The following is a 17,305-nucleotide window of genomic DNA, read 5'->3' on the forward strand; positions in this document are numbered from 1 at the left end:
AGCCGCCTTCCTGCGGGCTGCCATGGCGGCGCTGGGTGAGTGGGGCGTGAGGCGGCGGCCGGAGGAGACGGCCGGCTACGAACTGGATGAAGATGATGACGACGACGACGGCGGTGGAGGTGCCGATGGGTTCACGCTGGACGAGGTGCTCCGCCTCGGCGGCACCAAGGTGAGGGGAGGCGGGAGGGAGAGGGAGAGAGAGCGCGTGGGCCCGCGTGCAAGCCGCGTGTAACCGCCTCGCTGCCGCCCGCAGCAAGACTTCCTCATGCTGTGCGCCGTGGACGAGGCGGAGGAGATGGTGGACGGCGGCAAGAAAGGTGCCATCGACGATCTGAAGGAGGGGGAGCTGGAGGCCTTCATTGGCTCTTTGGGGCTTGGCAAGTATGCGAAGAGCTGCCTGGGTGAGGAAGAGGAGGAAGAGGAGGAGGAGGAGAAAAAGGGCAGCAAAGAGAAAGAGAAGACCCCAAAGAAGGAGAAAAGCAAGAAGGAGAAAAGCAAGGAGAGAAGCAAGAAAGAAACAATTTCTTCTTCGTCAGAAGGGAAAAAGGAAAAAAAAGCCGAAGAGCAAGTGAGTGGTAGAAAAGACAGCAAGAAGAAGCTAGCACACCAGCAGCAATCAGTACAGAAGGAGAGGCTGGAAGAGGACTTCACATTTCATGCTAGGGAGGTGATACTGGTCAAACCTGGCGGCAAGTGGTACGACCTGGAGTACACCGGTGAGACTTCTGCTGAGCCGCAGGATCCAGCCCTCCTGTCCCAGTACAAGGCCTTGGCCCAAAAGCTGTACCAGCACGAGACAGAGCTGTACAAGAACAAGACGGAGTATCAGAAGGGGGCCTCGTCGGCGTGGATGAAAACCGTTGTGTCGTCGGGCACCCTCGCTGACAGGATGGCAGCCATGACCCTCCTCATTCAGGACAGCGCTGTCCACAGTCTCCACTTTGTTGAGAACTTGGTGAACCTCGTAAAGAAGAAGGGCAGCAGGCAACAGAGCCTCATGGCTCTGGATACTTTCAGAGAGCTTCTCCTTTCAGATCTCTTACCAGATACTCGCAAACTGTGGTCTTTCTCACAGCGTCCACTTAACAACATAGAGAAAATGTCGAGTGGCAACAGAGATTCAAGGGACAGACGGCTGATACTGTGGTACTTTGAGCACCAGCTGAAGCTGCAGGTGGCAGAGTTTGTGCAGACCTTGGAAATACTGAGCCATGATTCCCTGACGGCAACAAAAACCCGAGCGCTGGCAGCTGCCCATGAGCTTCTCTGCAACAAACCTGAACAGGAGAAATTTCTGCTTGTTCAGCTGGTAAATAAACTGGGAGACCCTCAGAACAAAATAGCCACCAAAGCCTCTTACCTTCTAGAGACTTTACTTCACAAGCATCCAAATATGAAAGGAGTAGTGTGCAGTGAGGTGGAGAGACTTTTGTACCGCACAAACATCAGTGCAAAGACTCAGTATTATGCCATGTGCTTTTTAAATCAGATAGTCCTCAGTCATGAAGAAACTCCATTGGCCAACAAGCTGATATCTTTGTATTTCTGTTTTTTTCGGAACTGCATTAAGAAAAAAGATGTTGAATCCAAAATGCTCAGCGCTCTTCTTAGCGGGGTAAACAGAGCTTACCCTTACGCTGAGATTGGTGATGAGAAAGTGAAGGAACAGATGAACACCTTGTTTAAAGTTCTGCACCTTGTGAACTTCAGTACCAGTGTCCAGGCCTTGATGTTGCTGTTCCAGGTTATGGACTCCCAGCAGACTGTATCCGATAGGTACTACGCAGCGCTGTATAAGTAAGTGACACATTTGGATATTTGGTAAAAGCTTAACTGCCATTAAGATTTTGCAAACTTTGTGTCCCACTGAATAAACATTTCTGATGTTTACTATGGGCTAGAAAATAACATACATAATTTTTTTTTTTTAACTTAACATGGGGATAAGAGGACAGTGGGCGGCTGTGAGAACGTGCCTTTGCACTGTTTTCTGGTTTTAATTCCAGATACGTTTTAATACTATTTGATAATTACTTATTCTGAAATCACTTTTACAGACAGTGTGTTTTAGTGATGTAATAGCCTAAAATCCTGTTGTCTGTTTTTCATAAGGGAGGAAAGCCCTATGTCAACACGATCCTTAGATGACTTAATTTGTTGGGTTGGGAAAACTCGTGTTCTAAAAGAATCTCCTTTTTGATCCTAGGTGATTATTTAGACACTTGGTAGGTTCCATACAGGCTTCTGGTTAGTTGATACTGATTTTATAAAGGGAGCTCGGGTTCCCCAAGACCATGCAATGCATTTTGAGGCCTCCCGTACCACATAGTGTCAGAAGAAAAGTGAATAGAAAGTGGACTTGCTGACACAGGTATCTGGCCTGATTGTGAACCCTGACGGTTGCCAACCATTTTCTTTCTACTTTTTCGGTTGTCTGAATAGGTCAGATTAGTTTCTCACTTGTATGTCCTCAATTTTTAAACTCCTGTGTTGAACTCAGTTTTAAATATATGTATATATATTTATATTTATTTCATTTACTGATACAGGTTTTTTTGTTTTAATGTTGATTGTTTGTTATGGACTTGCAGATATTACACAGCTTTTGACATTTTCAACATTGTTCATAATGGTTTGTTCTACTGAAGAACAAGCTGTGACTGTACTTCTGGACACCTGTCTGAAAAATGTGGATAGTAGTTTTTGATAGCAGTTATTTGCCAGTGTGCATTATGACGATTAATTCTCCTTTGTTTTCTACAGGAAGCTTCTGGATCCTGGTTTAGCAGCCTGCTCAAAGCCATCCATGTTTCTTAACCTTGTCTATAAATCTCTGAAGGCAGACGTGGTGTTACGGCGAGTGAAGGCCTTCGTGAAGAGATTGCTTCAGGTCACTACTGGACAGACACCACCCTTCATTTGTGGAACCCTGTACCTTCTGTCTGAGCTTCTGAAAGTAAAACCAGGCTTGAGGGTCCAGTTACAGGATCACGTGGTATGACTGCTTTATTCCGTAGGGCTAAGAGAGGTGTTCACCTTTCCCTAACCTATTTCTCTTTGTGAATAATTCTTCGTATCTGGAAAGGACTGTCTTGTAAAATGGAATTCTTAAGAGATTTTGTTAATATCTGATTTTTCTGTGGCAAAAAGTACTTCAACAATTACAACTGCATTAAAAATCTGCAAAGGTGTTGTCTGCGTTCCTAGCAGGTCCTACAGCCTTCATTCATGGAGGAAGTTCTTTTGCTAAATGCTGTGTAAGTAAGCAGATAAATGCTCCAGTCCAAAAAGTTTTGTCAGAACACGGCCTTCTTCTTTATGCAGTCTCTGAAGTATAACCAGGCAGTATTTAAATAATATATTATTTTCTTTCATCAAATGAGGATGGACTTTTGCACTGATGACTGTATAACTGTATGACTGCAAAGTTCAATTGTAGTCTTGTATTGTGGCCAAAAATATGTGTTGTCTAAACATGCTGATTCTTCAGAAGTATGTGGATTTTTCTAACAAATTGTAATAAAACTGAAAAAGAAAAGCTGTTCACAAACATTTTCTTTATTATTTAGGAGTCTGATGAAGAAGAGTGCTTTAAGGATCAAGAAGAGGTTGAAGAGAGTGAAGAAACATTTGTGGATGCAGACAAAGTAGAGGAGGAAGAGAGGAGCGCAACAGAAAATTCTGCTAAAACTAATCATATGAGTTCAGCAGCCTCATGGGTGCATCATGAGAATATGGGAGGTAAATTAGCAAGAAAACGTAATGCATTCAAGTCCTAACATTCAGTAACAGTGGCATACTGATCAAGACTGGTAAAATTAATTAGAACATAATTTTAGTTTTTCAAATTGAAGTTTGATTCAAAGCAATCAGAATCATTTTTTTTCCTCTTTCTGTTAGCTCAGCAATAGTGAAGAGACTGTATTCATCTTTTAGCTGTTTTCTCTAACGGGTTAGTGTATTTGTGCCCAAGTCATAAACAAACTGGATTTTTTTTCTTCCAACTTGAAAGACATTCAGAGTAACGTAGCCATTGTCAGGATGTGTGTAGGTGCATATTCAGTTGAACATTGCTAGAACAACCAACCTGTCTAGCTCTGAGCCTGCTTCTAGCTTTGCTCTTTCCTGATGACCTTTTCACAGAGTCATAGAATCATCAGTCTGGAAAAGATGTTCAAGCCATCCATCTGACCCACCAAGTCCCATCACTAAACCGTATACCGTAGTGCCACATCCACACGTCTCTTAAATACCTCCAGGGATGGGGCCTGTACCACATATGGGCAGCCCATTTCAGCACATGACCACCCTCTGAAGAAATTATTTCTGATGTCCAATTCAAACCTCTGACACAATGCAAGGCCATTTCCTCATGTGCCATCGCTTTTCACCTGAGAAAAGAAACCAACATCCTCCTACCTGCAAACTCCTTTCAGGCAGTGTTGAGGTCTCCATTCAATCTCTTGTTCTCCAGACTCAACAGCCCAAGTTCCCTCAGCCACTCCTTGTAATGCTTATTTTCTAGTCCCTTCATCAACTGCGTTGCTCTTCTCTGCAAACTCATGAGCAACTCAGTATCTTGATAGTGAGGGTCCCAAAACTGATCATAGTATTCAAGGTGTGGTCTGACCAATGCTGTGTACAAAGGGACAATATTTCCCTTCTGGAACAGAGAAGGGGTTTTCAAGGGCTTTCCTGAAAGCAAGTAGGAAACTCACCTGGTCATACTGTGGGCTTCTGGATTTAATCTCTGTCTGCTACTGGATGAATCTGTGGTCTGTCTAGCAAAGAATGATGAACAGCATTGCTGCCACGGTGAAATGAAGATAATACTCTCCTGAGTTTTTTTGAGGAAGTGTAATAGTCTTTTTCTATCTCTGCTGTCCCCCAGGGAAAAAGAATGGGGTTTCCTATGATCCTTTGCACCGAAGTCCTTTATACTGTGGTGCTGAAAGTACAAGCCTTTGGGAACTGAAGAAGGTAAAGCATCCTCCTGTTACTGCATACTGTGTTTCTTAGTGTTGTCCTTGTATAAAGAAAAGAAAATTAATTTTGTTATTTCTGGAGTGGTTACCTCAGTCACGTGACAGAAAGGTTAAAGGTCACACTGCTCAGCTCTAAGGCTGTATGTGCTGTATTTGGTGCTGTTATTCCAGAGTAGGAATAGTAATTTTGTAGTGGAGATTGATCTATGATCTTTTTTAGACTTTTGAATCTTTACTTTCATTAATGAAGCCTTTTGGTGTTTAGTTAAATAAAACTATAGTCGTGGATACTTTTGGTTAATGCTAACAAAAAATTAGAACTTGACATTCCTTAGTTGTTTGGGAGCAGAGCCCCAGTACATGCTTGTGTGTTGTTTGCTGAATTGCAGAGTGGTCTTCAAATGCAGTGTTGTCAGAAGCCTATGGCAACATGAAAAACTATGGCATTTATTTTTGAAGTAGAAATAAAGAAATGTTTTTGTTTTTCAGCTTTCTGAACATTTTCATCCGTCTGTGGCTCTCTTTGCAAAAACAATTCTAGAAGTAAGTACTTTTTCCTGTTTAGCTGTGATTTTTATTAGCTATCTTTTGCCATTAAAAACAGTATAAAGCTTTATTGCACTCTGCAGGTTGCTAGAAGTTCTGCAGCACTGTGAGTAACATGCACTCAAAGACAAAGCTTTTCACTGAATTAGTGCTTTATCTAAATGAGACTGTTCACAGAAGGAAATAACTAAGTTGAAAAGTGCATATTATGTGATCCTTAGACTTGTTTTAGATTTCGGTCTGTCTGCATAAAGTATTCTATTTCTGATGTGAGAGGTCTGTTTTTGGAACACAACTTTTACTTCTTAAAATACTGTGATGATATCATGCACAAGTGCCTACTTAGAATTTTTACTTTCTTTTACATATTTGGTATTCAAGTTGTACTGATTATTAACTTAGTAGTTGCGAATGTAGTTGCAAATGAATCGCTGTCAATAAAAATGTTTCTCTTTTAGCACAGTGCATGGCAAGGCAGTTCATCACTGGAATGAAGTGAGGGAGGTGCTTTTTGAAGAAAACAGTGAGATTCCAAGAATAAAAGCATGAAGGAGCGGGTTAACTTGTCAGGCTTAAATGATGAGATATCCCCAAATCTTTATTGTTGTTTGGTGGACCATTTGAGCCTCTAGCTATATGTTGCTGTCTTTTGAAAATGAAGATCACAAACATTTTCTTATTTCAGGGAAATCACATTCAGTACTCCGGTGATCCTTTGCAAGATTTCACATTAATGAGATTCTTGGATCGCTTTGTGTACAGAAATCCCAAACTCCACAAAGGCAAAGGTGAACTTCTTTGCATTTGATCTTGATTGTTGATGGTGAAACTCTCAGATTGTTAACGACCTACGCTTGTCAAATATTTGGAGTGCACATGGTGCACCAGAGGAGTGACATTAGTCTGCAGGGCTGTGTGAAAGATATCTGTAATTTAGAACCAGCTGCTAGCCACATAGTGTTGCCTCTTTGAGTTTCAATAACTGCCAAGGTAGCAGGAATAAATGTAGGGGAGTGTAATGACTGAGCACAGAATAATCAAGGTTGGAATGCATCTGTGGAGATCATTTAGTCCAACTCCCCTGCTTAAGCAGGCTGCCCAGGACCATATCCAGGTGGCTTTGGAAGATGACATCTACAGAGGGAGAATGCACAGCCTCTATGGACAGCCTGTGCCAGTACTCAGCCAATCTCACAGTAAAAAGTGCTTCCTGATGTTCAGATGAGTACAAACCCCATTTCCTCACCTTTTCCCCGGACCCTTCTGAAAATAACCTGACTTTATCTTCTTTGTACATTCCCTTCAGATATTTGTGCACATTGATGAGATTCTCCCTTAAGTCTGTTCCAGGCTGAATAATCCCATTTCTCGTGGCCCTTCTTCACAGGAGAGATGCTCTCATCCTTTCATTTTTAAGGCCCTTTCCTGGGCTCTCTGTAGAATGCACATCTCTTGTACCGGGGGCCCAGAACTGGGCACAGCCCTCCAGGCATAACTTCACCAGGAGTGAACAGAGGGAGAGGATCCCTTGCCTTGGCATGTTGTAATACTCTTCCTAATGCAGTTAACATTGATTGTCTTTGAGGCAAGGGCGCATTGCTGGTTCCTGGTCAACCTGCTGTCTCTCAGGGCCTTTTCTGCCAAGTTGCTTTCCAGCTGGGTGACCCCCTACATATATATTAATTTCTGGGGTAGTATCTCCCCAGTTGCAGGACTTCCTGCAGTTCTCTTTGCTGAACAGCATGTTTTACAGCCTGTCAGGATCCCTCTGGATGGCAGCCGTTCCTCTCAGCTTTGTATAAGTTCTAATAAAGTAGAACTTTTTTACTAAAGTAATGTTTCTGATTTATGTTCTGCTACAGAGAACACCAGCAGTGTGGTAATGCAGCGGAAGAAGAAGCAGTTCATGACAGATATACGAAGTCTGGCGGGTAGGCTGGCCTCCTTTCTTTTAACATTATGATTGAGAAACTGTTCTTTTGAAGTTAAAAAAGAAAAAAGTCTTGGCTGATGGTTGTGAACGTCCATCCTCTGTGCTGTGCTGTTTCTGTTGTCTCAATCACTGTCTATTTGAGTAGAAAAACAGTTTATCTTCTGCTGTACCACTGCTTAGCTTTAGTCAACAAATCTTTTCAATACCTTTTCTCCTTGTATTTTCCCTCTAGTTGTCAATTATTTTCTCATAGCAATTCCTTTTTATTAGTCAGTGCATCATCAACCTTACACTTTCTCCTTGCCATTAGAAAATGTATAACAGCACAGTACAGAGTGCCTGAAAACAGCATGCCTTTTTGTCTACTGTGCTATTTCTGCTATCGCCTGCATGTATTTTCTGTATTTTCTCATGCTAAATTACCTTTTTTTTTTTTTTCCAGCATCTCATACAAGGTGATAAATTCGCTGGGTAGAGAGTAAATTTTGCAGTCTTGTGTAAAAAGTTTAGAACATTGTTACAGATTGGCTTGTAGCTGGCAGTGTGACACCTTGGGGGCAAAAATGCTGCTAAAAAACATAAACAGCCTTAGAGTTTCTTCTGGCTAATATTAATTTTAGTTAGAAGAGCAATTTGTTAGGCTATTTCTAAAAATATACCTAGAGTTATATAAAAATCTTTAAAATGTAAGCTGCTCTATTACTAGTTAATGCAGTAATAGTATGCAGTTAATGAATTTGTTTCCAAACTATCATATGATCCCATTAATTCTGCTTAATATAATTGAAAAGTGACTTACAATCTTAGAAAATGGATTTATGTAACAATGTAAATCGTACTAAGCTCTTTCCTTAGATTATGTGGATTACTTCAAACAATGCCACAGCTGTGGCTTTTAGGATTTGTGTTCAGCATCTCTTCTGTTCTTCCTTTGGTAGGTAACTACCTGCCTACAGAAAAAAGCTGGGTTTTGCCCCAGTCTTTACAGTGATTATGGGCAAGGTTTGGTGGTAAGAACCAGTAGTTAGAAGCAGGATAAAACTTCAGACTTGTTCCTTGAGCTTAGAAGAGGTACCGTAATCTGTGGTGATGCCCCTAACATTCCCACAGATGTACTTCCTGTAACTTTAGATCTGATGTGTTAAGCAGGAGCTTTATTAATACAGATGAACTGTTGTGCCCTTAGTGATGTATGTTTTTCTGGCCATGAAAGCTTAAATAATTCTTATCTAGAATGCATTTGAGGATGTAATTTGTTATTGCATTCTTTAGTTTATTGTTATTTGAAGGAACAAACTGAACACTTACCACAAGTTGAGGAAATTAAGTATTTTACAAGTGAAATGTCCAAAATAGGATTTATATATTATAGGTAGGCACTGCTGAGGCATGAAGAACTGAGGTTGCAAATCCTCTGATACCTTCTACTATTCATTTGAACAGTTGTTTTGTATGCTGATCTCTTTTCAGAAACGAACCTTTGTCACTTAGGAAATATTACCATGTATGTCCACTGAGATAAGCAGTAGCACGTTCTTCTGAGGAGAGGGAGGAAAGTGAAAGACACGAGAGGGAAAGCTTCTTCACAGGGCCAATCGTTGATACCCTAGTTGATCTGGTGCTGCAGATGTCATACTTTGCCCTGTTTCCTCAGAAATGGTGGTAGAGTAGGGCTGGATCCATTCTTCAGCATGCTTGATTGGCTTCTGGTACATGGCTGTCATTTCAGCTGCATTGCTTCTTACTGCCAGGGTTGCTGGGCAGTAGCAACCTGCTGTTCCAGTGGATGAGAGCTGGCTTACATTATTTCCTACTTTTTTTTTTTTTTTTAGTAAGAATTAAAACAAAACAAAAAGTATCCCTGGAGTAGGTGACTGCAAAACCTCACTTGTTGGCATGTAAATTAGAACCTGGCTGAGTTTTTCCAAGGGGCCTTGCTCACAGCTAGTTATCAGTATATCCAAAGAACTGTTGATTTGAAGTTTGTGATGAATTCACTTTATGCAACAGACAACACTGAGCACAGTACTTCTGTCTGTGCTGCTGTTTAACCACTTGTGACACCACTGAGAAGAATAACAGTCATTTCAACTTGAAGTAAAACCAGTTCTTTTGGGCTTTTGCAGTCAACAGTAAGGAATTCCTTGCCAGAGATGAAAGCAAAATCCCAGTGGATGAATTATTTTTTCACAGGTAATGACATATTTATGAACATTCATTTTAAGAGTTTTTTAATGCAATGCCTTCAAAAAAAAAAGTTACATCTAATAAGTATTTGCTAGTGTTTCATGTGCTTGCAAGTTTTAATTAATTTGAATGACTTGTGATGACAGTTTCCTTAAGAACGTAATTTCAGAATTTATCAAAAGGAAAGAATATCATGAATGAAAGCAGTCAGTGCTTGGAAACTATACATCAAATAATAATATTGTTATGATAAATACACCTAAACTCTGGGTGATAATGAATGGCTCATGGGTTGTAATTCTTAAGTATCAGACGTAGATTTAATATAACTTAGTTGGTAGATTGTGGCTTTTTTTTCGGTCTGGGGAAGAGGAAGCTGAGGGGAGGCCTTATTGTGCTTTTCAAATATCTGAAAGGTGACTGCAGTGAGGATGGGATTGGTCTCTTCTCACTGGTGACAGGTGACAGAATGAGGGGAAATGGCCTCAAGTCGTGCCAGGGGAGGTTTAGGTTGGATATCAGAAAAAACTTCTTTACAGAAAGGGTTGTTAAGCACTGGAATAGGCTCCCCAGGGAGGTAGTGGAGTCACCATCCCTGGATGTGTTTAAAAACCATTTGGATGTGGTGCTCAGGGACATGATTTAGTGGGGGGTTGTTAGAGTCAGCATGGTATGGTTAGGTTGTGGTTGGACTTGATGATCTTTAAGGCCTTTTCCAACCTGAGCCATTCTATGATTCTAAGTTGAACTTAGTCGACACTTTCCAGATCTACACATCTTCCTTTTGCCCTTTTATAAATTCACTATGTTCAAAATGATTTCTAGCACCTCTGTGAAATTGTATTGTTTTAATCTTACAGTGGTGACTTACAGCTCGAAAAAGAAAGAAAATACAAATCTCTGTTCTGGGATGTGTTTGAAATAGTTAACTTACTCTTTTCAATTGGAAAAATACACAGTTGAATCCATCTGCTGGGTTATTTTTTTACTTTTTTTTTTTAATCTTATAAAGAATTACCTGTAGCTTTGTGCCTGAAAGTAATATGCTGTTTCAGATTTTATACAAAGTTTGATAAAACAAGAGAGAAACACAGGCGCCAGGAGGATGAAGAAAGTGTAGAAGATGTGGATGATGATGAGTTTGAAAGAGCATTGGGTAAAGTTGCATTTTTCCTTGTAGAAACTATCCTGGTATTTCCTGCTTTTACAAATTATTAATTTATCCTTTTTGTATAAAATAATCTGGTACATGAATGTGAAAGTGGAAGAAAATTGACTTTTCAATTCCTGTTTTATGCTACTGTAGTTAACAATACAGCTTGTTTAGCTCAAGTAGGAAATTTTGGGTGTTTGAGTGTAAACAAACTGGCACAGATCTGTTGCTGCTTCTTTGTTCGTTTCCAAATGTAGCCTGAGAATGAAATAACTTTTTCTTGTAGCCTGTTCTTTTTTTACTGCCTGATCTTTTTAAGCCTTCCTTAGAGATTCTGTATAATGTCATAATTCCTAACATCTCTCATGAGATGAGTTGTTCAGTTAGGGCCTTGGCAAACTTCTAACCTGGAAATTAGCCAACAGATCAGCTGTCAGGACATTCATTTGCAGTATCCTAATTGAGTTTTTGTCTGACTTGGATATTGTCTGATGCCGATCAGAAATTATATTCTGGAAAAAGAAAACTGTCATTATTATTTAAAGAGAGATCTGTCTATCTATTTTCATTTTGTTTTATTTATTTTTCTTCAGAAAAAGTCCAGTTATTTTAAAGTAACTGTTTTGTGGATTATTTTTCTGTGGGAGTATGAGCCGTTTAATATCAGATCTATAGATGCAGATCATATTAAGTTGTTCAGGAAAACAACACTTAATATTTTGCAATAACTTCATAATTCTTGTTTGACACTTTGTAGTAAAAAGTATTTTTTTCCCCAGATGCATTTGAAGCTGATGATAGTGCCACTGGTGTTAGCCAGGATGACCTTGATTTTGCTGGGTAAGACTTCAAACCAGTTCTTTCATCTTTCAGCTTATCATTTTTGCAGCAAAAAAAAAAAGAAAAAGGCAGTGGCAGTTGAGTGCTGGGTAGTGCAGCTTTTCTGCATCCCTCAGAATGGAGCATTGTGATTCAATGGTGCTTACAGTACCTTTGCTTGAAGCATGAGACCTGTAGTATTTTATCTGTACAATGCAGTAACCCGGTAAACAGGGTGTAATCCTACTTGGTTTTTATTGTCTCTGGTTTCTGTTTGGGAATTACCATGTACAAAAGGAAACAATGAGGCATAGTTGTGCTGCTGCTGTCAGGACTGGTTGTAACTGGACCTAACTCACGGAATAAACTGGGGTCCAGAATCACAGAGCTCAGTTTTCAGGAAGTCAGCAGTTAATTAGCGATTGATTAACCTCTTCTTTTAGTTAAAGTATCTTCAGTATACCCTTAAAATCAGCACAGAATATTCTTTTTAAAAATTGAAATAAGAATTAAAGTTTAGACTCTTACTGAAATGTTTCTGTGATCCAGGTGGGTGGGAGTAAAAAATAAGAGGAGACTTAAAACAACAACTAAGCATCTAGCATCTAAAGAGCTGCATTTGCCTTCAGTGGAAAAAAAGAAGAGGTTCTAATACAGAGATCAAACATACTGTGTGGTTTTTATGGAAAAGACTTTCTGATAAGGAGCAAAGACGCCTGGAAAGACTCAGTTTATTTTAGAATAGGATTGTCTCCAAAACTTCTTAACATTACTTAGTTTCTAACAGAGTTGCATACCTGTGTGCTTAATACATTTATTATATTTATTATTACTGTATTTACAGAATTTGCTGTGATGTTTTACTTTTCTACCATATTGTTTAGAGGTAGATGCATGTTATCTGGCAAACTGTATTCTACCATACGATGTGTTAAACTGTTATGTATTTTTTTAGTAATATAAAAAAGAAAAGCAATGGAAATAAGAAAAGCAGAAGTGAGGAATCCGGTGCTGACTGGGAGGATTCTGATGATGAAGATGAGTTCAGTGACCTGGATGATGAGGAAGTCTCCTTAGGAAGCATGGAGGAAGATGATTTTGAAGAGGATATGAATGAGGAAGGAGGCGTATTTATGGATGTGTCTGATGATGATAACAGCCCAGGTGAAGTAACATTTAATATAAAAACAACAACAAAAACAAAAAGAAAAATCTTTTAAAAAAAGATTATTTAATTTGCAATTACATATTTAATATTTGGTTATCTGGGTGTAAGGTTTGGATTTTAAGTGAAGAAATGTTTCTCTTGTCGATCAAGAATTCAGAAAAACAACATTTTCTGCACAGTCTATGAGATGAAAAGGGGAGTTATACATGGAGTTCAACAGTTTGCATACAAGACGTGTTTTCTTGATGCTAAAAGCATAGGCAGAACAAAAGCAGCTTTGTAATGGCTACAGTACACAAGCATATTAAAAGATTTCTAAGAGGAAAAAAAATCTGTTCCTAACATTTTTATTTCTTTAGGTTAGTTAATGTTAATTTTTAGATGAGGTAACTTTCTACATTACTGGCTTGCAAATAACAGCTTACTCTTCCAATGCAGCTGTGCACCTCTATTTTTATTACCTCTGTAACAGTAATTGATTGCTGCACCTTTATGCCTTTACTGTCTTTTCAGCTGAAAAGCATGGGTTACTCAGAATGTACTTTCTGTAGCTGGCAAAGCACAAATTAATGGAGTATTTCAAGTAAAAACTTAAGGTCACAGGACTATGATTGAAGATTGAGCAGATAAATTACTCATACAGCTATTAATACATGAATCTTTAATAAGACTGTTATTTCATCATACTTAAGCAGACAAAGTTTACATAATGTCCTAGCCTTCATATGTTAAATATCTTAGTTTCTCAGCTCATTAGTATTTGGTGCTTTGGGAAAAAAAGCATAAAGGCACATCACTGAGCAGTTCTTAATTTTATGGCTTTAAGAAATCAAGGTTCAGTTGTGTCCACTGTGTTTTAAACTTATTTTTGAAGATTCAGATCATTGAGATAGATTTATGTCTAAATAGATATTTGTATAGTGTGCTTTAAGTACATGCAGAAGGTGTGGGAATGAGGAACTCATTTATTATTTTTTTCTGTCAGACCTTAACAACGACAATCAATCGAAGTCTATCAGTAAAAAGACCAAGAGAAAGAAAGATATGAATTTTATGGGATCACGTGAAGGTAAGGAAGTATTTCAATTTGAGAAGGCCTAATACAAATGGGAAAAATTGTAACAAGAAGAGTCCAGTACAGTAGATTTGTGGATCATGATTCAGATTTCAATAAACCATAGAAGAAAAGGAATTGGTTTTAGCCTTGTCCTCTAAACAGTGTGGCCTAATTCAGAATGATGATCTGCTCTTGAAGGGCTGGGGATCAAAGGAAGTGTATTTGAAGAATGGAATTGTACTGGCAGAGTAGCTTGTGGGTTTGCATTTGCTACTAATACACACTGTGTAGATTTATCCTATTTTGTTCCTGCTGGAAAACTTTTTCCCCCCTTCTTTTTAGGAGAGGTGGTGAATAAAGTTTTCTAACAGATTATTTTAGGTGATCTTATTAAATTTGAAAAACAAAACAAACAAACAGAACCAACAAAACTATTTAAAACACCTCTGTAGTAGTGTTATTGTGAATTTGAATTTCTGTCTCATAAGAATCGTACTTCTTGTTTGAAGGATCCAGCCAAGGAAAGAAGAGAAAACTCAAAGATGCCAAAATACTGGCAGCTGCTGAAGAGGTACGTTAGATCAGTGCTCAGGAAAATAAAAAAAGTTCAAGCATTTTACATGCTTCTTTGTACTAAAATAAGAAAATTTCTGTTTTTTAAAGATTGGCTATCTGCTGGATGAAAATGCTGGGTCCAAGTTTGACAATATTGGAATGAATGCCATGGCTAACAGAGACAATGCAAGTAAGTACATGCTATGGAGAGCAGGTAGTTGTAGTGCTCTTCTGCTTTAGATTCTGTACTTGAAATTTTGTGATATATTCTAAGTGTGGTACAAATAAGGTTAGCGAGAACACAGGAGGGAAAGCAGCTCAATGTAATTAAGAGATGATGTAGTATTTTTCAGTTAAAAGATGTGCAATGCTAATATTAATTGTAACAATTGGACTTAATAAGGCTTCAGAAAGGGGGTGGCTTTTTTTTCCTCCTTTCACACTGTAAATAAAAACTGACGGTGTGCCATCTGTCAAGCTTTCATATGAATTTTGCTCTCATCAAGAGTATCGTGGATCCTTATGAAGGGAAGATAGCATGGCTATCTTTACCTACCTACTGTAAATGCTTCCTCATGATATTGATGAAGCAAAAATAATTTGTCAGAAATAATGCTGATGAATTAAATGTGTATTTCTTTGAATCGTCAGTCCTTTGTAGGGCCTTTACAAGCCTTTCTGATGTCACCTGAAAAAAATAGTAATGTACTGCATACTTGTACAGGAGAGCATGTAGCATTAAAAAAAAAAAAAGAAAATCAATGTGAAGAGCGGTCTTAAACCCCAAGATTCTGAGATAGTAGGGTGTGTATTGTGAAGAAAACAGTTCTCTGGTGTCAAAAAAATCAGCAGTTTGCATTTTATTAATGTTTATAAATAAATTAGTCAAGTCTTAACTTCTACATGATTTATCTGTATTCCACATGATGTCCATCAGCTGCTGACTTCTTATCTTCCATCTTTCCTCTTTCCAGATATCAAGCAAATCAAGTGGGAAGTAGAGCGTGACAGGTGGCTTCACAACAGGGATGTGAAAAGCATCATCAAAAGGAAAAAACAGTTCAGGCACACAGGGCTGAAAAAGAAGAACAGAGGCAAGAAATCAAAAAGATGAGCTGGGCATCATAACGTAGGCATTTTTACAATAACTACGGCAAAATAATTATTCTCTTTATCAGCCTATCTTACTTTAATTCTTGCTGCTTAACCATGCCATTTGGTCATTCTCCCTTATGCCGTGAATTCCAGACCACTCATTGGATTTGTAATAAACTGAAAAACAGGAAAATCTGTTAGCTGTAACTTAGTGATTTTATGGCTAGTCTGTTTGGACATAGAGCCCTGCAGTTCTGAGGTCTCCATCCAGCACTTCAGACACACCTACATGTAACAACAAACACTTCTGCAATCTCTCCTGGTGTAGTTTTAAGCAATGATACAATCTGTTTTATATGTAAGATGCAAGAGAAGCTTCAGCCATCTTTCCAAAGCCAGCAAACACAAACCTACCTTCCAGAATTGATGGAAACCTCTTCTGCATTGTGTATCTGAAGTCTGACAGGAAAGATAAGTCATAGTTACTTATGATATTTTAAGAGAAATAATTAAATACTCTATTTTTCTCATTACTTTTACGTAAATTTGTCCTAGCTCTTTGTTACAGGTTGTTGAATACTGTGACCCACATTTTTTTAAATCATATCAGAAACATATTGAGGCTCCTCCTGTGTGCAGCTCAATCAGATGAGTGTTTTCTGAGCTTCCTCACACTAGTGGTAACTGCATTACAAGCTGCACACTCAAACAAAGCTGAATGAAGCACAGCAGACTGACTTTCAAAGGACTTATTAGGAAACTGATTCCTGACACGGCCTCGGTGTTCAGTGAATCCTTTAGGCAGCTTGACTGAACCAACAGAAAATCATGAAATGACAGTTTAATGCTGTTGTAACAATTTGCAGCAGTCTGTTGAACCTCTAAGCGCTACTGTTAGTGCAAAGTGAGGAAAGCCTTACTCTGAGCACAGCAAGCCAATGCCTGAGCTCACCACACCATGCAGAACTACAACTGAAGAACTTCTACAAGGGCGTGTCAGAATGAAGATACAGTACAGAAAGGGGTAGGTGGTGTTCCATTGGAAGTCGGTCTAAAATGACTCTCCTGCTGAAACGGGGAGCTGGTGCCTCACAGCTCCAGCAGCAGGTGCCTTTGGGATCGTGCTGACCCTAGGGTGGCAGGGCTGGCTGCCATCTGCAGGGGCGCAGGCCTGTCACAGCACTGCTGAGTCTTGCAGGGCCCCGAGTACAAAACGAGGCGGCTGCAGCACAGATGGAGCTTCTTTGTATAACTAAGCTGGTGCACGGCTTACTTGTGTGTTCCCTAAGCAGTGAATCAGAAGCATGAGAGGCTTCAGGGACTGACATTACGTCATTGGAAGCTGACCCTGGCTGCCCTCTGCACTTGCCAGCTGGGTCTGCTCTCATCTGGAAAACGTCAAATCACAACGCCTGTGAGACCGAGCGGTGAACCTGAGGATCCCTCCAGGGGCTGCAGAGCAGATGCCTGAAACAGGATTCATCGAATCCTGCCTCATCTGACGGCTACTTCCCCTTAACTACGACAAAGCACAAGACCCCGTTCCGGCATCAGGTAACTTGCGCTGATCTTTGCCGCCAAAAACCCAAACTCGTGCAGAATAAACGCGGCCGTGGTGCAGCGCAATCCCCGGCTCCTGTGGCACCCCGCCCGGCCGCCCCGCCGCACCTCTGCTGCGGTCCATGGCGCGGTAGAGCAGCAGCGCGCCGCCCAGCCCAGCCACCTCCAACGCCACCAGCCCCGCCACCAGCCGCCTCCTCATGGCCGCCGCAGCCCCCGGGCCGCGCTTCCGGTAGCGCCTGTACAG

General features: G+C 40.0%; 1 protein-coding gene and 1 long non-coding RNA gene across 2 annotated transcripts; one reads left to right on the plus strand and one right to left on the minus strand.

The window, feature by feature from the left end:
- Nucleotides 1-4: 4 nt before the first annotated feature.
- CEBPZ (CCAAT enhancer binding protein zeta) lies at nt 5-15,693 on the plus strand. The gene is made up of 16 exons (XM_042876696.1): nt 5-169; nt 254-1,797; nt 2,764-2,995; nt 3,570-3,741; nt 4,892-4,980; nt 5,475-5,528; nt 6,217-6,319; nt 7,394-7,462; nt 9,591-9,657; nt 10,707-10,807; nt 11,584-11,644; nt 12,579-12,787; nt 13,777-13,860; nt 14,358-14,419; nt 14,512-14,593; nt 15,378-15,693. The coding sequence occupies exons 1-16, from the start codon at nt 23-25 to the stop codon at nt 15,515-15,517; spliced, it is 3,216 nt and encodes a 1,071-aa protein (XP_042732630.1). The 5' UTR covers nt 5-22; the 3' UTR covers nt 15,518-15,693.
- Nucleotides 15,240-17,266, minus strand: LOC122183010. Its single transcript, XR_006180063.1, has 4 exons — nt 17,167-17,266; nt 15,913-15,957; nt 15,592-15,675; nt 15,240-15,478 (listed from the first exon to the last, which is right to left on the minus strand). It is a non-coding gene; the product is annotated as an uncharacterized LOC122183010 (long non-coding RNA).
- Between the last annotated feature and the right edge of the window lie 39 nt (nt 17,267-17,305).

Source organism: Lagopus leucura, unplaced genomic scaffold, assembly GCF_019238085.1.
Source record: "Lagopus leucura isolate 7727_CA_CO unplaced genomic scaffold, USGS_WTPT01 Super-Scaffold_73, whole genome shotgun sequence".
Taxonomy (NCBI): Eukaryota; Metazoa; Chordata; class Aves; order Galliformes; family Phasianidae; genus Lagopus; species Lagopus leucura.